Genomic DNA, 22822 nt, shown 5'->3' on the forward strand with positions numbered 1-22822 from the left:
ACTGTTTGTTGGTCAGTTTAATGTTTGTAGAAGTAACCAGAAGATAGAAATAATATGTACAGGTGATAAATATATGTCAGTGTGCTGTACTAGATATCAGTAACTGCAGCAGGCTACAGATGTGTAAGTGGCCTCTTTTTTTTTTAACGCTGAAATGGGAAGGAGCCACTCCGGTACCAATTCGTCCATCTACTATGTTTCATGTGCCTGTTTCTTAAGGAGAGAATTTTTTGCTAACTACATGACTAGGAAATTCTTAGAATTATTTCTCTTCTGATATCTTGTCTATTAAAGACAGATGTTTCTGTGAAAGGTTTGTACCTTTCAAGATGCTACTCGTATATTTGTTGATGTGTTGGTTGTCTTATCAGCAACAATGAGTGAAGGCATGCTGAAAAGTAATGCCTCAAAATTTTTTATGCGAAAACCTTCAAAGCTTTTTAAATAAAACTTATTTTATTAACATTCTACATCTTCGTTCTTCATGTCTACACATTTAACTCTCAACATAGCCATCATGGTGACGAACATGTTTCTCACAATGAAGGACCAGTTTGTTGATTTTGTCACTGTAAAAAGTTTGACTTTGTTGATGGGGCCACAGCCTCGCCTCTGCTTGCACTACTTCTTCACTAGCAAAGTGAAGTTCTCAAAGGCGTTCTTTATATTTTGGAAATAGATGAAAATTGGATGTTGCCAAGTCAGTACTGTATGGAGGATGATAGGTGACAGTGAATCCAAGGCATCAAATTGATGCAGATATTGCAGTAAGGTGTGTGGTATGGCATTGTCATGCTGAAGGAGAGGTTGCTCCATGTGTTGACAAACTCTTTGAATTTGAAACTTGACTACAGCATGCTGATTTTCATACACCAATATAGTTATGTTACATACCATGTTACGCACTACAATTTGGAATCCTCTAGTGGCAAGGGCTGTAAATATGTGGACATGAAGAATAAAGATTTAGATTGTTAACAGCATTTATTTTATTTTAAAAGCATTAAGAATCTTCACACAAGAAATTCAAAGGCAGTACTTTTCAGGACATCATGTACAATATGTTAATTTGTTGCATTCCTTTTTTTATTTCTGTTTTGAACCTCATGTGTCATATTTTTGCTGATCTTAAGTCCTCAAAGGCATGTCATGCCATCTACTGGCTTTTTCAATTTTGCCGTATGTTTCTCTTTTTTGTGTTTGTTAATGAAATACACAACTATGAACTTTGCAAGCTTGAGGTTTTGTAAATTGTTTTATCTTTCTGTTTGCACTCTTACCACATACATTAGCTAAGTAGATGTGCTTTATCTGTCTTTAATGTAGAATACCTTTTATTTTTACCCCCTGGATATTTGTGCAATTTATACTAAAAACTTATCTTGTATTTTATTTCTTCATTTCTTTTGTTTCTTATGTTGATAATTCAGTTACACTAATATTTTTAAATGCTTCATTAGATGAACATTTTGTTTTTATATATATGTAGCTTCCAGTTATTTTATCTGGGTCTGTTTACATTACCTTCATTGTGCCATTGCAAGAGAATTCACCAAGAAACAAATTGTCATAATGTATCCGTAAGTTATGATCAACAGTTTTTACATGTCTGTGCTACATATTAGGACTAATCTTCAACTGAATTCTGGCAGTGTCTAAAATATTTTCACACTTACAGACATTTGTTGTAAATCATCCTGGGAAAGTGATATTTTGAACATTTCGGACGTCCCAACAGAATTTAAAATAACACTTTCTTTAGTATAATTTAACTTCTGCAGTACTTTTTTTCACCAGTGACTTAATGAAATAGTTAATTGAGGTAATATCACAACTTTGGGAATGAGCCCATGCCCTTCATGAAACTGTATAATATGCTAACTATCATGTAGCGCTATCAAACATTTGTATTTATTGCGAATGGAGTTTTTAACATTTGTCATTTTCAAGCAACAGAAAGCGTACCGTGTATAGGGCGTACAGGGTCCTTCAGCTAAGTTCTTCACATCAGATATTTCCTGAACCATTTAAGGTATCATAATTCTGTTTCCATGCAAATGAACTGTAAAGAAGTCCTCACTAAATGATGTATAGTCTCTTTTCATACCTACATTAATTACAGAGATATCAAAATCTAATTTGCTTGTCCAAATAAAACTTTAGTTATCTCTCCCACTAGCGTCACAGTTCTAAAATAGATGAATCCAATGGCAAAATCCTTTCTCTAGTTTCAGACAAATTACAATATATAGAACTTGGGATTTATCCATTTTAAACATGAAACTGACTGTTCTCTTATGCTGAAGTTTGTGTTACTACATGGAAGTGTCATATCAGTCTGATTCGGTACTCCAGCTCAGTGCAGCAGGGAGAGTCTACTTACAACAGCATGACTGGAGACAAGTTTAGTTTAAAAATGATACTAATTACACTTCACTACACCTGGTTGGAGCTACACACCAACCGGATAGGAAAAGACAAGACATCTTTGGATGGTTTATCAGTTAATGGTAGTAACAGTTCTACTCCTGTTTTTTTCCAGAGCTTTGAAAACAAAGTGCACACAAAAAATTGAATGAAATTGTGAAGCAGTAAACTGAGGTATAAGATTGTTAAATAAAGAATATCAAGGAAAACACTTACATTGCAAAATTACTTTAGCATCAGCAACAAAAAGGGTTCACAAAATAATATAGCCAAATACACTTACTTAAAATTCCATTTATGTCGTCAAGTGGTCAAAATGCCCACTATCTGCTGCAGTACACATTTGCAGCCACCAGTGCAAGGACTTCTGGACAAACTGAAGAAGTATCTATGATATCATTGCACTTGCTGCAATAATGTGACCTTTTAAATCTGTTCATTGAAACTCATGCATGGACTTCATCTTTGAGTTTACCCCAGAGAAAAAGCCCAGTGGCATCAATAATGCCTTCAAATCCTGTCTAGTGATGGAAAACCAATGAGCCACGCATCCATCATGATGGTACCACATGCACCTACATATTTCAAGTAGTAATTCCTCTAATAGATCCTGTAGCACTTTGGTAAGAAATTGTGTGTATGTTTTATGTATGAAGCTTACTTCATTGAAGTAAAGAGCAATCACATAATCTCCAATAACCCCACATGAAACATTCACACTCCAGTGCCTCCAATGACCAACATGTTACAGCCAATGCTTATTGTCAGCAACCCAATAACATATGTTTCAAACAGTCAGTTTTCCATGGTTTGTAAATGTACATTCATCGGTTAAGGGAATCCTTTGAAGTGTGAACATATTGTCCTGATGTCACATCAGAACTGAGCAACAGAATTCCATGTGTCTTCAGCAACACCAGTGGTTAATCTGCTGTTGAAGTGACACATGATATGCTATGGATGCATTCTTATTCTTGAGCTACTCCTATTTTCCATGGAGCTGAAAAGGTGGATTATGAGAAACAACTGCCAGATCATCTATTTCATTTGCTCTACTCATTGCTGGCTTCCTCCTTACCATGTGTACAGTATTCTAGTGCCCTTCCAACACAATTTTTTTTACACATTTACTGAATTTTCATTCTTTTCAAACACTGTCCATTAGGATATCTTCAAGCATACAGTTCAGTTGCTGTCTTTGCATTCGTTCTGCATTCTCCCTGGAGAGGTATCATATCTAATTTCAGGTGCGTGAGACATAAATTTTTTTCAAATTAACAAGCACTTGACACTTGTGAATGACACAAAAGGAGAATGAAAGCTATATTTCCTGCATGTCTCTTTTTTACTGGTGTCATGGTGCTGCAGCAATCTCTTTCCTTCTTATCAGGTAGTAAGTATTTACTTATTTGGGTAGGGAATCACAGACTTCCACGTAGGACAGAAATCAATTTCATGTTAAAAACAGGTAAATGTTAAGTTCTAAATGTTGTAATTCCCTTTGAAGAGAGAAATACTGTTTAATTTGTCTCTACTAGAATTACAATTCTAGCAGCAGGAATTACTATAGTTTCATTTGAAAAAGTTGATACTGATATTCCTGTACTTAAAAGGCTATACATCAGCTAGTCGAGACTTCCTCATAATTACAGTTCCAGAAATACTACAGTTAAACAGCTTAGCTGAATCACCCTGTAGATAGAAGTCCATAAATTGAAACATGTAATTATTATGCTTTCAATTGCATGAAAATGACAAATGCTTAAAACTGCAATTGCAATGAATAAACAGTTTCGACAACCATCAGCAGTGATTACCATGTTCAACAATCACCATACAGGATTTCCTGTTTCTCTACGTGCTGTGTTGTTTAACCCTCTGCTACATGCGCGATTTTTTTACCTCCGCTACACGTGCGCGTGGACTGAGGGTGCGCATTGTGTTTTATACCATTTTCATGAACAATTCTGACATTACAGTTGGCAAATATAATGTATTCAAGACTGGATAACATAAATAAAACAATGAATTTGTAAACACAATGTATTTCAGCATCAGTAGTGTACATAAAATATTTTAACTCATAATTTACCCGTAAACCAATAAGAACATTTATTGTACTTGCTGAAATTTATGTTCATTCTGTTTTTTCACTGTTTTTCCAAATGAATATTAACCAACACTTATCTTAAGTAAATTAGTTCAGAAACTTTTTCAGAAAACTATAGTTTACAGCCTCACTGTCAATTCAAGTAAATCACTCGTGATGGTTGCCATTTTCACTGCACTCACTGCACAGATATGCACCGACATGTTCCAAGCATACAAATTTATTGCACACATTGCAGGAAAATCTCGTCAGTCTGTTTTTTTTCCTATCACAGAAGTTGCATCTTCCTCGAGCTGTTGCTTGTGGAGGTCTAGGAAGAGCTTCAGCTGTTGGTAATCTCAAAATTTCCTTGGTACGATTCTTGATGTTCACTGGTGTACTTAGATGATTGACCTTCATTGTCATATAATCATGCAACAGTTCTTTGGCAAGAACTTTTAGATAGTCTTTTCTGGGAATTCTTGAATCCTAATTGCTCTTGTAAATTATGGATCCATTGATTCCAGCAATATTTAGAAGAGAGGAAAAAATTATAAATGGCCATCTTCTGGTAATTCTTGTCACAGAGTATGTACATTTCATCTCATCAACTTTATTCACACCAGATTTAGTCTTGTTGTGAAATGTTATTATTTCGGCTTGCACTTTTCCAAATCACTGTCAATACTGTCATCATCATGTGAAGGAGACAGTACCAGAACAACCTTGTCTTTCTTAGGTTTATACGAAACCAGTGTCATATTCTTCCTAGATGCAAAAATTCTGGATTCCACAGGACGATCTTTCGCTACTCTCATAAATGGAGGAATTTCACATTTATTTTTTCGAATTGTTCCAACCATTGTCAGCTTGTCATTTTCCAAGTCAGCCGCAAGTGGAATTGATGTGAACGAATTATTACATGTTACATTTCTGCCAGATTTGGATATGCATTTCACCATTCTTTTGACAATAGCATGAGGTGTGTTATCACAGAGATAAGGCCCGTCCACTTGCTTTCCACAGTATATTTCTAAATGGCTGGTATAGAACATCCTTGCATCTGTAAGTGCAAACATTTTTATACCATGTTTTGCCAGTCTTGATGGAATGTATTGTATAAATCCACATCTGCCCTTGAATGCATCCAGCATTTCATCTACTGTAACTAGTTCTGATAAACTATAATGTTTCTTGCAGTTTTCATTGAACTGATCTATCAAGAATCGGACAGCAGCTAATTTGTCTGTTTCCTTCTGATGAGCTCTGTTTCTAACATGATCAAATCCCAGACATGTCAGCAAGAAACGAAAATGGTTTATGCCCATTGAAAGTCTGAAGTACTGCACTCCAGTACCATCTGCAGCCCAGAGATCTAGTAAATTTGTGTGTGATATTCGTAGCACACCCGCCAAGAAAAGGAGTCCTAAACAAGCTTTGATTTCTGTAATGTTAGTGTCTGCAGCATCTCTTTCTCTGGAATATTTAGAATGGATGGTAGCAATGTAAATATTAGTGCAGCAAACAATTTCTTCTAAAATATCATCTGTGAAGAAAAGTTGTAAACAATCAATTGGATGCTTGCCATTTTTTGCTTTGCCTATGACTCCCGGTAAATGCTTGACAGTATTATGTTGAGGTCTACTTACTCTTCTGTTTTGTATTAGAGGTTGATAGCTCCGGTGCATACCATCTTTCCCAAAATACAAGTCAAATTTTTCGATAGAATCACTTTTGTCCAGCGACTGTTCACTATCTGAATAATGATCACTTTCGAATATTGACTCCAGATCACTACATTCTTCATTACCAAGCTCTACGTCCAACCACTGCAAAACCTGATCGCCATCCACCGTTCTTCTTGGGGGGGGGATATGTGTATAACTTACTTCACTAATTGGTGTTGGTCAATGAAAAGGCTCATAATTGTGTGACAGTTTGGATAATAAATAAAAAAAGTTTCTAAACGTAACTGTCTATGTTTTGTAATATTATAAAGGAAGAAACTTCCTTACCTGCAATACATCGTAAAAGAACTGATGATAGAACCACGCCACACAAATGCACACACGCAGACTGACACTCTGCACCTCACGAGACTGCTGCTTCTGGCAATAATGACTAACTTCAATTGTTGCCAATAATTCGCTACGGAAGGAGGGGAAGGTAGAAAAAGCCGCTAATGGAAATCTTGAATTTATAAGTTACAGGAGTTCAAAAATCAGACAAGAGGTGCAAATGTATGTTGACAATTAATAATTAAATTAGAATAATATTTTTTATGTAATCAATAAAAACAAAAGTACATAAATTATTCAATTTTGTTGTAATCATTCTGTGTGTGTGTGTGTGTGTGTGTGTGTGTGTGTGTGTGTGTCTCGTGCTTTTATTTTTTTCTGAATTTTCTATATAGGCATAAGGTAACGAACTGTTTTTAGTTTAAGGCATGATCCTTACTTGGCTTCAATGATTGTGTTTCTTATCTTTCATTTAGTGGAATGCAAATTAGAAACTGATTATGATGATACTGAGAACCCAGACTCTAAAACTATTAAACTCAAACCTTGTGACCATTTGATCCACTGAAGATAATTTGGTATACCTCCTACAGATCTTTTATCATAGTTTTCTTCTTTTATGTCTTTAATTATCATATACAATAATTGTGGATTACTATTTTTTGTAAAAAAAGTTTATTCTTTACCCTAACATTAACAGGGACTAGAATAAATCCTAGAGACATTTTACCATTTCTGAAATTCCAAAACCTCAGCAGGAAAGCTCTTTTAAATTTAGAACTCCAGCCTTTAAACAATCTGTCTTTAAGAGGGCATTGTTTACTGTGCAATATTATAATAAATTTGGAAAATGAACAGAAGTTCAAAAGCACACCCTCTAAATCTTCAGCAAACAGAATCTATTTATATTGAAATAAAGTAAAGTATGTTAAGGTTAAAAGGAAATATTGCCATAATATTAGAATGTATGAATGGTATGCTGCACTTCAGATGTAATGCGTACAAAAAAAATTCTTTTTTAGGAGCAACTGATGTTCTGTTAGTTCTTGATAATGAACCTGTCTTTGCCGAGAAAACATTTAATTTAATTTAAGTGGGACAAAAGATCTTACTTTACTAAAATGTCCAGTTCATCTGTTCTGAGAAACACATGAACACTTGTCTTCCTCTTAACTTTGACTCTTCAGATAGTTGATGATCGAGCCTACCAATTTCTTCATGACCTATTTTTCTATAAGACAACAATTATTTCTTTTCATCTGTCATACTTACTGCACCATATGTTGAAACTAGCAGAATGTTGAGTGAATGGTCATCCACAACTGGTTATGGTAAAGCTAATCATTTGCCTTCAACTTCTCAGTCACTCAGTTGAATTTTTATTGGTCATATCTCCTACTGTTTTGTTGAGTAGTGATATTTTTTTAAATTTTATTGAAAATCTCTGCTTTTTAAATTCTCATTAACAGATGAACACTCCATATACCGTATTTACTCGAATCCAAGCCGCACTTTTTTTCCAGTTTTTGTAATCCAAAAAACCGCTTGCGGCTTAGAATCGAGTGCAAAGCATGCAGGAATTCTGAAAAATGTTGGTAGGTGCCACAACGAACTTCTGCCGTCGAATATATGTAGCGCTACACAGGCATGGTTTGTAGGCACAAAGATAAATACTGGCGCCAAAACCTCTGCGTAAAAAAAAAAACCGCCCCGAGTTTCGACCACTGCATTTTCATACATTATCCACCGAAGTAAATACAAACTCCGTATTGTTCATCTTTGAATGTAGCAGAATTTCAGTGTACTAAGAAAATCTGACTGGCAAGACTGTTTGGGATGTTTGTCAATATGGCCAACTCTACATTCTGAAACTTTTCCTACCTGTGACAAGAGATGGTTGCTAATAGGAACTTTTATGAATTGTGAATCACATGCAGTATTCTCTTCACCATAAGAATAATACAAATATAAACATTTTGCCATGTTTTCTTTCGTGTTTGCTGCTATCTCATTTAAATCCTGCCTGCCTAATAAACTACGAAACTAGAGTGAGACAACAGCAAACGCGGAAGAATATATGTATCGTGTCATGTTTATATTCGTATTAAGTGATACAGTCAGAAACGAAGCACGGCAACTGACTTGATTTTCAAATCTAATTCTAATTTCTGTGCAGAATTTGATGTACTAAAGAAGTGACCGCAAAGATTTTCAAACGGAGAAAAATTTTCGCCTAACTCTCGTTCAGAACATGTTCCATCATACGCAGTCTATTATTTGGTTCTTGTTGATCATTATCAAAGAAAGCAGCAGTGTAAGTAACAACAAATAGCAGTCTCTTGCCATTGTTTCACTAATGAGACGATTCCTCTCTCTTTTTTTTTATTGTTAGCGGCAGTAGCGCGCACAAAAGCAAGCCATGACCGAGCGGCGACAGTCCATAAATACACACTATCAGAATGCGACAAACAATGCATGACACAGTACAGTAATGCATTTTCAGCTTAGAGTGACGTAAACACCTATAACAAAGAAAACGGCACTTATCAGATCGAAGCAAAATAAGCAATAGATTCAAACCAGATGAAGCACGTGAAAAAGGAATTTTATTTTGTGATAAATGTCACCAACATGTGTCCATTTTTTCCTCTCTCTGAAAGAATACTTAATTCTACTTATAAGGCCACAGAGTTACAGATGAAAGTACAAAGTTCATTTTGTATGTTCCTTTAATTCATCTTTATAAGCTTTTTGCAAGCATGCAGGCAAGTATGTTCTGTTTACATGTTACAAAATGAAACAAAAAATAATTAAGAAAGTTAATGCAAAGCACTAACCTGTTACCCTAGAACTAGTTCATTGCTCCATCAGGCCTGGTGGTTGGTAAAGCACGTGGTTAGAAATTGAGAGGTCATGGCATTGAGTCCTTGTTGGGCCACAGATTTTTCAGTTCGTTTTGTAACCTAGCCTTTAACGTAGCCTTCACCTTTCAGTGATATGAGAAATCACCAGAAATGACATATTGTCTGCATCCCATATTAAACTGTAGGTCTCCTTTCTCAGACTGGATACCTGTACTAGGTCAGGAATATAGCAGATGCTGAAACTGTGTCCAGTTGAAAGAACTCGCCCCAGGCCATTATGCCACATGAAATTATTATTATAATTTATTACTCCAAGTGGTAAACATCAGCTGAAAACATAATAAAATACATTTCACCAATAATGTGTAGTTACAGTTGCATGAAGTTTATCATACAATGATAAATACCAACCACCATCTTCAGCATTAGCTGCTTTTGATTTACAGTGGCTAATGACTTTGGTGTTCAACTTTACATGTTGAAGTTTGCCATCCTGTTTTGATGATGGTTATTCACGCAAACAGTAGTGCATTGTTCTTTCCATATTCCACTAGTATATCTTTCTGTATGCCCACTTTAGTAACATTCACATGAAAATGTGAACTTCTTTTTCTCTTACTCATTCATTTGTCTTCAATCCATGACCAGCATCAACACCATTCCAGCATACTGGTTTTGATAATTTTGTTTTTACCACAGTTAGTTTTTAGCCTTACTCTCACACTCGCTCTGTTGAGTTTTTCAATTATTTGTTGAATTTCTCTTGCACCCAAAGCAAACAAAATAATATCATCTACAAACTGATGACATTTCCACTAATGTTTATTTCTACTTCATCTCAGTTCATTGATTTTTTTTTTTGTCAAACTGCTTTGTCACTCCTTAATATATTCTCTCTTAATACATACTCCTTGAGTTGTTGATTAGTACAATTTTATTTGTAAGTTATATTTGAGCCCTTGTTTCTCTATTAACACTGGATTTATTTTTTTGGGTTAGTGATAAGGTTTTTGTAAGTTTATAGATCTTAGTTAAAGTGGGAATTGGCAGACAGTCCCCTATACTGCATTGACTTCCCAAATTGTTTGCTTTTCTTCCATGTTTAAAGCCCAACACAGTTATAGACAATTTGTCTGAAATATTGTTAAATAATTTATAGCAATGACAAAGGACTATTTTGGGAATAGTTCCATATACACTCCTGGAAGTGGAAAAAAGAACACATTGACACCGGTGTGTCAGACCCACCATACTTGCTCCGGACACTGCGAGAGGGCTGTACAAGCAATGATCACACGCACGGCACAGCGGACACACCAGGAACCGCGGTGTTGGCCTTCGAATGGCGCTAGCTGCGCAGCATTTGTGCACCGCCGCCGTCAGTGTCAGCCAGTTTGCCGTGGCATACGGAGCTCCATCGCAGTCTTTAACACTGGTAGCATGCCGCGACAGCGTGGACGTGAACCGTATGTGCAGTTGACGGACTTTGAGCGAGGGCGTATAGTGGGCATGCGGGAGGCCGGGTGGACGTACCGCCGAATTGCTCAACACGTGGGGCGTGAGGTCTCCACAGTACATCGATGTTGTCGCCAGTGGTCGGCGGAAGGTGCACGTGCCCGTCGACCTCGGACCGGACCGCAGCGACGCACGGATGCACGCCAAGACCGTAGGATCCTACGCAGTGCCGTAGGGGACCGCACCGCCACTTCCCAGAAAATTAGGGACACTGTTGCTCCTGGGGTATCGGCGAGGACCATTCGCAACCGTCTCCATGAAGCTGGGCTACGGTCCCGCACACCGTTAGGCCGTCTTCCGCTCACGCCCCAACATCGTGCAGCCCGCCTCCAGTTGTGTCGCGACAGGCGTGAATGGAGGGACGAATGGAGACGTGTCGTCTTCAGCGATGAGAGTCGCTTCTCCCTTGGTGCCAATGATGGTCGTATGCGTGTTTGGCGCCGTGCAGGTGAGCGCCACAATCAGGACTGCATACGACCGAGGCACACAGGGCCAACACCTGGCATCATGGTGTGGGGAGCGATCTCCTACACTGGCCGTACACCACTGGTGATCGTCGAGGGGACACTGAATAGTGCACGGTACATCCAAACCGTCATCGAACCCATCGTTCTACCATTCCTAGACCGGCAAGGGAACTTGCTGTTCCAACAGGACAATGCACGTCCGCATGTATCCCGTGCCACCCAACGTGCTCTAGAAGGTGTAAGTCAACTACCCTGGCCAGCAAGATCTCCGGATCTGTCCCCCATTGAGCATGTTTGGGACTGGATGAAGCGTCGTCTCACGCGGTCTGCACGTCCAGCACGAACGCTGGTCCAACTGAGGCGCCAGGTGGAAATGGCATGGCAAGCCGATCCACAGGACTACATCCAGCATCTCTACGATCATCTCCATGGGAGAATAGCAGCCTGCATTGCTGCGAAAGGTGGATATACACTGTACTAGTGCCGACATTGTGCATGCTCTGTTGCCTGTGTCTATGTGCCTGTGGTTCTGTCAGTGTGATCATGTGATGTATCTGACCCCAGGAATGTGTCAATAAAGTTTCCCCTTCCTGGGACAATGAATTCACAGTGTTCTTATTTCAATTTCCAGGAGTGTATTTTCTCTGTTTATTTATTGTGAATGTTAAATATTGTTGCAGTGTTCCTGATAATGTGTATCATCTCCTTACACTTACACTCTTTGAATAATTTGGCTAGTTGCACATTCATTGCATGAACAATACATAGCTTTATAAAAATTTGAAAAAGTAGAAAGTATTTGTAGAGATTTTAGTGGCATGTGTCTTAGATGTGCTGACTAGGAATATATATAATCTTCACTGAATTATAGTCATGTCTAAATTATGTCATTCAAAGAAATATTTTGATTATGTCATGTATGAAATAAAATGAGACTTAAATTTATGTATATGTGTTGAACAGATTAAAAAATTGAACATCAAATTTAAAGTATTTCTTGAATATTTCTTGTTATTTTATTAATTTGGAATATTACTTTTTTTTACACAGTCTTCAAAGAAAATTAGCTTAGAACTTTGATTGTATTCATATATTCCTATTGTTTCTCTACAGAAAAGTTGAAATTTAATCCACGGCCAGTCAATAAGAAACTTGAATTAGGTTCTGAGTCTCGCGTTTATTGCAAGGCACAGGGTTCAGATCCACCAGTTATAAAATGGTTTAAGGTGAGTACTTCCTTGGTGCACACACTTGTGCTCTTATATAAATGTAATTCATGTTTCATAGTTATTTATCTTGTTTAACCTAATGTCTTCATTTAAAGCAACATATAACTGTTCATACAAGGCCAGATATTAGCATAAGCCAACTTATATTGATGTTAGTATGCAGTGCACATACGTAAGGAGTGATAATCTTTACCAAGTATCCACATTAACTTCAGATACAGAAAACAGATGAGAAGTTTTAGCTGTCTAAAATAGAAAAATCCTCCTGAACAATTTCAGTAATTCAGATGATATGTGATAACTTAAATTTGCAAATTTGCAAGGACTCTTTCATACAGAGGTATTGTTGAAAATGCTAAGTAAAATACACATTTGCCGATTTACCACTTCCAATGTTCTTGTAGTATCTTGGGAACATATATATATATGAATATAATAGAGGGAAACATTCCACGTGGGAAAAATATATCTAAAAACAAAGAAGATGTGACTTACCAAACGAAAGCACTGGCAGGTCGATAGACACACAAACATACACACAAAATTCCAGCTTTCGCAACCACCAGTTGCTTCATCAGGAAAGAGGGAAGGAGAGGGAAAGACGAAAGGATGTGGGTTTTAAGGGAGAGGGTAAGGAGTCATTCCAATCCCGGGAGCGGAAAGACTTGCCTTAGGGGGAAAAAAGGACTGGTATACACTTGCATACACACACATATCCATCCGCAAATACACAGACACAAGCAGACATTTGTAAAGGCAAAGAGTTTGTGCAGAGATGTCAGTCGAGGCGGAAGTACATAGGCAAAAATGTTGTTGAATGACAGGTGAGGTATGAGCGGCGGCAACTGGAGATTAGCGGAGGTTGAGGCCTGGCGGATAACGAGAAGAGAGGATGTACTGAAGGGCAAGTTCCCATCTCCGGAGTTCTGACAGGTTGGTGTTAGTGGGAAGTATCCAGATAACTCGGACGGTGTAACACTGTGCCAAGATGTGCTGGCCGTGCACCAAGGCGTGTTTAGCCACAGGGTGATCCTCTTTACCAACAAACACTGTCTGCCTGTGTCCATTCATGTGAATGGACAGTTTGTTGCTGGTCATTCCCACATAGAAAGCTTCACAGTGTAGGCAGGTCAGTAGGTAAATCACGTGGGTGCTTTCACACGTGGCTCTGCCTTTGATCGTGTACACTTTCCGGGTTACAGGACTGGAGTAGATGGTGGTGGGAGGGTGCATGGGACAGGTTTTACACCGGGGGCGGTTACAAGGGTAGGAGACAGAGGGTAGGGAAGGTGGTTTGGGGATTTCATAGGGATGAACTAAGAGGTTACGAAGGTTAGGTGGACGGCGGAAAGACACTCTTGGTGGAGTGGGGAGGATTTCATGAAGGATGGATCTCATTTCAGGGCAGCATTTGAGGAAGTCGTATCCCTGCTGGAGAACCACATTCAGAATCTGATCCAGTCCCGGAAAGTATCCTGTCACAAGTGGGGCACTCTTGGGGTTCTTCTGTGGGAGGTTCTGGGTTTGAGGGGATGAGGAAGTGGCTCTGGTTATTTGCTTCTGTACCAGGTCGGGAAGGTAGTTGTGGGATGCGAAAGCTGTTTTCAGGTTGTTGGTGTAATGGTTCAGGGCTTCCGGACTGGAGCAGATTCGTTTGCCACGAAGACCTAGGCTGTAGGGAAGGGACCGTTTGATGTGGAAAGGGTGGCAGCTGTCATAATGGAGGTACTGTTGTTTGTTGGTGGGTTTGATGTGGACAGACGTGTGAAGCTGGCCATTGGACAAGTGGAGGTCAACGTCAAGGAAAGTGGCATGGGATTTGGAGTAGGACCAGGTGAATCTGATGGAACCAAAGGAGTTGTGGTCGGAGAGGAAATTCTGGAGTTCTTCTTCACTGTGGGTCCAGATCATGAAGATGTCATCAATAAATCTGTACCAAACTTTGGGTTGGCGGGCTTGGGTAACCAAGAAGGCTTCCTCTAAGCAATCCATAAATAGGTTGGCGTATGAGGGGGCCATCCTGGTACCCATGGCTGTTCCTTTTAGTTGTTGGTATGTCTGGCCTTCGAAGGTGAAGAAGTTGTGGGTCAGGATGAAGCTGGCTAAGGTAATGAGGAAAGAGGTTTTAGGTAGGGTGGCAGGTGATCGGCATGAAAGGAAGTGCTCCATCGCAGCGAGGCCCTGGACATGCAGAATATTTGTGTATAGGGAAGTGGCATCAATGGTTATAAGGATGGTTTCTGGGGGTAACAGATTAGGTAAGGATTCCAGGCGTTCGAGAAAGTGGTTGGTGTCTTTGATGAAAGGATGGGAGACTGCATGTAATGGGTTGAAGGTGTTGATCTACGTAGACAGAGATACGTTCTGTGGGGGCTTGGTAACCAGCTACAATGGGGCGGCCCGGATGATTGGTTTTTTGAATTTTAGGTAGAAGGTAGGGGTGCGGGGTGTCAGTGGGGTCAGGAGGTTGATGGAGTCAGGTGAAAGATTTTGCAGGGGGCCTAAGGTTCTGAGGATTCCTTGAAGCTGCACCTGGACGTCAGGAATGGGATTACCTTGGCAAACTTTGTAAGTAGTGTTGTCTGAAAGCTGACGCAGTCCCTCAGCCACATACTCCGACGATCAAGTACCACGGTCGTGGAACCCTTGTCCGCTGGAAGAATGACAATGGGTCGGTCAGCCTTCAGATCTCGGATAGCCTGGGCTTCAGCAGTGGTGATGTTGGGAATAGAATTAAGGTTTTTTTTAAGAAGGATTGAGGGTAAGGCTGGAAGTCAGAAATTCCTGGAAGGTTTGGAGAGGGTGATTTTGAGGAAGAGGAGGTGGGTCCTGCTGTGATGGAGGCCAGAACTGTTCCAGGCAGGGTTCAATTTAGATAGTGTTTTGGGGAGTTCGATCATTAGGAGTAGGATTAGTATCATTTTTCTTCGTGGCAAAGTGATATTTCCAGCAGATAGTACGAGTATAGGACAGTAAATCTTTGACGAGGGCAGTTTGGTTGAATCTGGGAGTGGGGCTGAAGGTGAGGCCTTTGGATAGGACAGAGGTTTCGGATTGGAAGAGAGGTTTGGAGGAAAGGTTAACTACTGAATTAGGGTGTCGTGGTTACAGATTGTGTTGAGTCGAATTTTGAGGTTTTGGGGGGAGTGGAGCAGGAAGTGGGAGATTGAGTAGATGGGAGAGACTGGGTCTGTGTGCAATGAGAGGAGGTTGAGGTTTGCTGGAAAGGTTGTGAAGGGTGAGTGAGTTGCCTTTCCGGAGGTGGGAAACCAGGAGATTGGATAGTTTTTTGAGGTGGAGGGTGGCATGCTGTTCTAATTTGCGGTTGGCCTGTAGGAGGATGCTCTGAACAGCCGGTGTGGATGTAGGAGAGGAAAGATTGAGGACTTTTATTAAGGATAGGAGTTGACGGGTGTGTTCATTGGCTGAGTTGATGTGTAGGTGAAGGATTAGGTGGGTGAGGGCAATGGATTGTTCAGTTTGGAACTGGTATAGGGACTGATGGAAAGAAGGGTTACAGCCAGAGATGGGAACTTTTAAGTGTGAGGCCTTTGGGGGTAATGCCAAATGTCAGACAGGCCTGGGAAAATAAAATATGGGAGCGTAATCTGGCTAAGGCGAAGGCATGTTTGCGGATGGAATGTAAATAAAACTTAATGGGGTCGTTGTGGGGATGTTGTGATGGTGACATGGTATTAGAAGGCTGAAATGAAAATGAAAATAAAAATATATGGGGAGAGATAAAGGTGAACTGGAAAGCACCTGGAGATCTGGTGTGAAAAAAGGCGAAAAAGTGTTGGTAAAAGCAGAGCTATGTTGATCGTGTGGTGGACTTGGGTTGGTAAACAACGATGTGCACAAAGGTTTGGCGGTTGTGTTGCCTCCAAAACACGTTAAAGGGTGGAGAAATTTGGGAAAATTTCGAAAAAACTGCTTGCAAATGTATAAAAGGGAATTGTTTTCTGGTGGGAGATTATGAAAATGACGCTAACAATTGTCTGACGAAGAAATAATGACGTTAAAACCTGTGGGACGCCGCTAAAAATGATCAGTGATGTGGGAAAAATGGAAATGGACATAAAGCGAAAGTTATTAGAACTAGCCGAAATGGTTGTTTAATAGGTGAAAGGAACTGTTTGTGAACTGGAAACGGTGGATTTTATAGCAGCGGTAGTATTGAAAGCGGAAAAAAAAATTTTTTTTGGTTATAGTTTGGAAGTGGGTTATGTATTATTGAGTATATATAGGCGGGATAAAATTGTATGGTAGATTACGGTAAAAAGGAGAAGGTGAATACAAATTGATACTGCTTGCAAACACAGAAAGAGAAAATAAGATGATAGGAAAGATTTCGAAATGCAACACTGACAATAACAAACGTAATTGTTGGGTTCAAATTAATGATATGAATATAATAGATGGAAACATTCCACGTGGGAAAAATATATCTAAAAACAAAGAAGATGACTTACCAAACGAAAGCACTGGCAGGTCGATAGGCACAAACATACACACAAAATTCCAGCTTTCGCAACCAACAGTTGCTTCATCAGGAAAGAGGGAAGGAGAGGGAAAGACGAAAGGATGTGGGTTTTAAGGGAGAGGGTAAGGAGTCATTCCAATCCCGGGAGTGGAAAGACTTACCTTAGGGGGAAAAAAGGACAGGTATACACTCGCATACACACACATATCCATCCGCACATACACAGACACAAGCAGACATTTGTAAAGGCAAAGAGTTTGGGCAGAGATGTCAGTCGAGGCGGAAGTACATAGGCAAAGATGTTGAATGACAGGTGAGGTATGAGCGGCGGTAACTTGAAATTAGCGGAGGTTGAGGCCTGGCGGGTAACGAGAAGAGAGGATATACTGAAGGGCAAGTTCCCATCTCCGGAGTTCTGACAGGTTGGTGTTAGCTGGGAGTATTCAGATAACCCGGACGGTGTAACACTGTGCCAAGATGTGCTGCCCGTGCACCAAGGCATGTTTAGCCACAGGGTGATCCTCTTTACCAACAAACACTGTCTGCCTGTGTCCATTCATGCGAATGGACAGTTTGTTGCTGGTCATTCCCACATAGAAAGCTTCACAGTGTAGGCAGGTCAGTAGGTAAATCACGTGGGCGCTTTTACACGTGGCTCTGCGTTTGATCGTGTTTCACATGGAATAAGTCATATGTATCATTGCAACACTTTTATTTTTGTAAAATTGATCTCTATAATAATATATTTTGGGCCTACGTAGATCAACACCTTCAACCCATTACATGCAGTCTCCCATCCTTCATCAAAGACACCAACCACTTTCTCGAACGCCTGGAATCCTTACCCAACCTGTTACCCCTAGAAACCATCCTTGTAACCATTGATGCCACTTCCCTATACACAAGTATTCCGCACGTCCAGGACCTCGCTTCGCTGGAGCACTTCTTTTCACGCCGATCACCTGCCACCCTACCTAAAACCTCTTTCCTCATTACCTCAGCCAGCTTCATCCTGACCCACAACTTCTTCACTTTCGAAGGCCAGACATACCAACAACTAAAGGGAACAGCCATGGGTACCAGTATGGCCCCTCGTATGCCAACCTATTTATGGGTCGCTTAGAGGAAGCCTTCTTGGTTACCCAAGCCCGCCAACCCAAAGTTTCGTACAGATTTATTGATGACATCTTCATGATCTGGACCCACAGTGAAGAAGAACTCCAGTATTTCCTCTCCAACCTCAACTCCTTTGGTTCCATCAGATTCACCTGGTCCTACTCCAAATCACATGCCACTTTCCTTGACGTTGACCTCCACTTGTCCAATGGCCAGCTTCACACGTCTGTCCACATCAAACCCACCAACAAACAACAGTACCTCCATTATGACAGCTGCCACCCTTTCCACATCAAACGGTCCCTTCCCTACAGCCTAGGTCTTCGTGGCAAACGAATCTGCTCCAGTCCGGAAGCCTTGAACCATTACACCAACAACCTGAAAAAAGCTTTCGCATCCCGCAACTACCCTCCCGACCTGGTACAGAAGCAAATAACCAGAGCCACTTCCTCATCCCCTCAAACCTAGAACCTCCCACAGAAGAACCCCAGGAGTGCCCCACTTGTAACAGGATACTTACCGGGACTGGATCAGATTCTGAATGTGGCTCTCCAGCAGGGATACGACTTCCTCAAATCCTGCCCTAAAATGAGATCCATCCTTCATGAAATCCTCCCCACTCCACCAAGAGTGTCTTTCCGCCGTCCACCTAACCTTCGTAACCTCTTAGTTCATCCCTATGAAATCCCCAAACCACCTTCCCTACCCTCTGTCTCCTACCCTTGTAACTGCCCCCGGTGTAAAACCTGTCCCATGCACCCTCCCACCACCACCTACTCCAGTCCTGTAACCCGGAAGGTGTACACGATCAAAGGCAGAGCCACGTGTGAAAGCACCCACGTGATTTACCTACTGACCTGCCTACACTGTGATGCATTCTATGAGGGAATGACCAGCAACAATCTGTCCATTTGCATGAATGGACACAGGCAGACAGTGTTTGTTGGTAATGAGGATCACCCTGTGGCTAAACATGTCTTGGTGCACGGCCAGCACATCTTGGCACAGTGTTATATCGTCCGGGTTATCTGGATACTTCCCACTAACACCAACCTATCCGAACTCCGGAGATGGGAACTTGCTCTTCAATATATCCTCTCTTCCCGTTATCCACCAGGCCTCAATCTCCGCTAATTTCAAGTTGCCCCCACTCATACCTCACCTGTCATTCAACAGCATCTTTGCCTCTGCACTTCTGCCTCGACTGACATCTCTGCCCAAACTCTTTGTCTTTAAATATGTCTGCTTGTGTCTGTATATGTGTGGATGGATATGTGTGTGTGTGCGAGTGTATACCCGTCCTTTTTTCCCCCTAAGGTAAGTCTTTCCGCTCCCGGGATTGGAATGACTCCTTACCCTCTCCCTTAAAACCCACATCCTTTCGTCTTTCCCTCTCCCTCCCTCTTTCCTGATGAGGCAACAGTTTGTTGCGAAAGCTTGAATTTTGTGTGTGTGTTTGTGTGTCTATCGACGTGCCAGCGCTTTTGTTTGGTAAGTCACATCATCTTTGTTTTTAGATATATTTTTCCCACGTGGAATGTTACCCTTTATTAATATATATATATATATAGGGAAATTTATTGATAAAGAAAGTAAAAGTAAATGACATACCTCACCCTGTGAAAGAAACTGTTATCTATAGAACACAATGAATGAATGAATGCCGAAAGCAGCTGCAGAAAGATTTTGAGCTATTATTACACAAACTACACTGACAGAAATGAAAAGTGTTAATCATATGCAACTTAGCTGGATGCTACCAAACTGATACTCCAGTATTTTCATGCCTGTGAAATATGTTGATTAAAATTTCATCCTTATGCAAGCCATTTCAGTTTTAAAAAAGTGGTTCATTCCTTCCCTCTTTCCTGATGAGGCAACAGTTTGTTGCGAAAGCTTGAATTTTGTGTGTTTGGTTGTGTGTCTATCGACGTGCCAGCGCTTTCGTTTGGTAAGTCACATCATCATTGTTTTTTATATATATATATATATATATATATATATATATATATATATATATATATATATATATATATATATATATCCACGTAGCAGTTTCATTTGTATGTGTATCAAAACATCTTTTTATTTTTTTCGTTTACATCAGATAAAAAGATGTTTCCATATATTTGTATACTGCCTGACAAGAAAAATGAAGCACCAAGAAGACATTTCCTGATGTCAGTGTAACTTTGTAGATGTACAAACCATTGGCGTGTGTGAAAATAATCAGAATTACAATCCTCTCTGCAGCTAGAATGGCCACCAGAATGTATTAGCGTTGTTCATTTGCTGGGTATGATAAACACTGAGGTGCCAAAAGTCATGGGATACCTGCTAATGTAGCTTTGGACCTCCTTTTGCCCATCACAGTGTAACAAGTCAACATGGTATGGACTCAATAAGTCGTTGGAAGTCCTTTGCAGAATTACTGATCCATGCTGCCTCTATAGCTGTCCATAATTATGAAAGTGTTGCCAAGCAGGATTTCGTGCATGAACTGATCTCTGATTACATTCCATAAATGTTTCACATGATTCATGTTGGGAAATCTGGATGGACAGATCATTTGCTCGCGTTGTCTAGAATGTTCTTCAGACTAATCGTGAGCAGTTGTGGCATGGTAACATGATGTATTTCATCCATAAAAGTTCCATTGTTGTCTGGAAACATGAAGGCTTTGAAGGACTGCAAATGGTCTACAAGAGGCCGAACAGACCGGAGGAAACACTCCATTCCAAGTGAACACAGCACACGCTGTAATGGAGCCACCACCAGCTTGCACAATGCCTTGTTGACAACTTGGGTCCTTGGCTTTGTGTTGTGTGCACCACACTCAAACCCTACCACCAGCTCTTACCAATTGAAATCAGGGCTCATCTGGTCAAGTCATGGTTTTCCAGTCATCTAGAGTCCAACCAATATGGTCACAGGCCCAGGAGAGGTGCTGCAGATGATGTCGTGCTGTTAGCAAAGGCACTCACATTGATTGTCTGCTGCCATAGCCTATTAATATTAAATTTCACCACATAGATTCATTTGTTGTATGTTCCACATTGATATCTGTGGTTGTTTCACACGTTGTTGCTTGTCTGTTAGCACTGACAATTCTGTGCAAATGCTGCTGCCTTCATTGTTAAGTAAAGGTTGTCAGCCATTGTGTTGTGTGTGGTGAGATGTTATGCATGAAATTTTGTATTCTTGGCACACTCTTGACACTGTGGATCTTGAAACATTGAATTCTCTAATGATTTCCAAAATGGAATGTCCCATGCATCTAGCTCTAACTACCATTTAGCTACTAGTTCCCATCACGCAGCCATAACCACAATGGAAAACTTTTAACATGAATGACCTGATTGCAAATGACAGCTCTGCCAGTGCACTGCCCTTTTCTAGATGTGTGCGCTATACTACTGCCATCTATTTACGTGCATATTGCTATCCCATGGCTTTTATCACCTCAGTGCATAAGGGGCGTGAACAGTGCCACATGTAGACATCACTGTGAATGGAATGAAGATGTCACACCTGGAGAGAGGAGATGCACAGCGGGGCTGCTCCTTTTGTCTGCTCTGGGGAGTCATTGGGTTTGATTTCAAGACACAGCTGACAGTGATTGAGGAAACTTTGATGGCACAATGGTGTGTCACAGGTATGTCACGGATGTCTGACACTTCTGTGGTCAAGAAGATCTTCAAATATGTCCATGATGGAACATGTATGGTGCCAGCTTGGACATCAACTCTGCACCAATGCCAGTATCCAGGTTGTCAAGGACCACTTACAACAGCTGTGGTCAGCTTGACCAGAATTTACATCTCAGAGCCCAGATATTCTGACAAATTATGGAAGGAGTGTCACTCTTTTTATTGCATAATTTTATAAAGTGGGAGATATTTTATAAGATAGCACTAAACAAAGACAAGGAAACCATGACGTGACATTGGCAAGCCCTTTGATTTTATATCATGAAATTCTACCAGACAAATTTGAAAATTATGGTTTTAAAGGCATGGATAGAGTGATGTATCAACAACAGAAAACAGAGGGTCACATAAACAAATGATACTACAGGAATGGAACTAAATTTAGAGTGGGGATTAGTATATTAAAATGCTAGCTTACTATCACTCAGTACTGTCCTGTGGTATAATCTTTGGGGTACTGCAGGTAATGTCAGAAAATATTCATTCTACAGACACATGCAGTAAGAACATTATACTGCTTCAGTCACTTTTACTTTAAACATCACTGAATGTTTCAATGGTCATGCAATCATCATCAAGGTGTACATTGAAGTGTTTACATCTTAATCTTACTGACAGTAATTCCATGGCCAGTGAAATGTGATGAAGTGTAAATTGATGATTTTTTAAAATATATATTATCTAATCCATCACAGAACTTGACAAACAGTTTGTTATGGACAAAGCATTTACTAAGAATCCAGGCAAGAAATTGAAACTCCCCAGCTATTCAAAACTTATATGAACGAGGAGTGGTCAGTATGCAGAATGAACTCCACATAACAGCAGGAAACACAAAAATGGACAGTATCCTAATTTCTGGAATTGTATAAATGCATTTTAATCTTGAAAGCAGTGATGCAGG

At 40.1% G+C, this 22822-nt stretch overlaps 1 protein-coding gene across 1 annotated transcript in view; it reads left to right on the forward strand.

Moving 5' to 3' along the window:
• The window catches only part of LOC126482034 (inactive tyrosine-protein kinase 7-like), a 98892-nt gene that overhangs the window by 50197 nt on the left and 25873 nt on the right, over positions 1–22822 (forward strand). The window contains exon 8 of the mRNA XM_050106006.1: positions 12494–12606. Within this exon, the coding sequence (XP_049961963.1) occupies positions 12494–12606 (113 nt within the window). The remainder of the gene's footprint in view (positions 1–12493; positions 12607–22822) is intronic.

This window comes from Schistocerca serialis, chromosome 5 (assembly GCF_023864345.2).
Source record: "Schistocerca serialis cubense isolate TAMUIC-IGC-003099 chromosome 5, iqSchSeri2.2, whole genome shotgun sequence".
NCBI lineage: Eukaryota > Metazoa > Arthropoda > Insecta > Orthoptera > Acrididae > Schistocerca > Schistocerca serialis.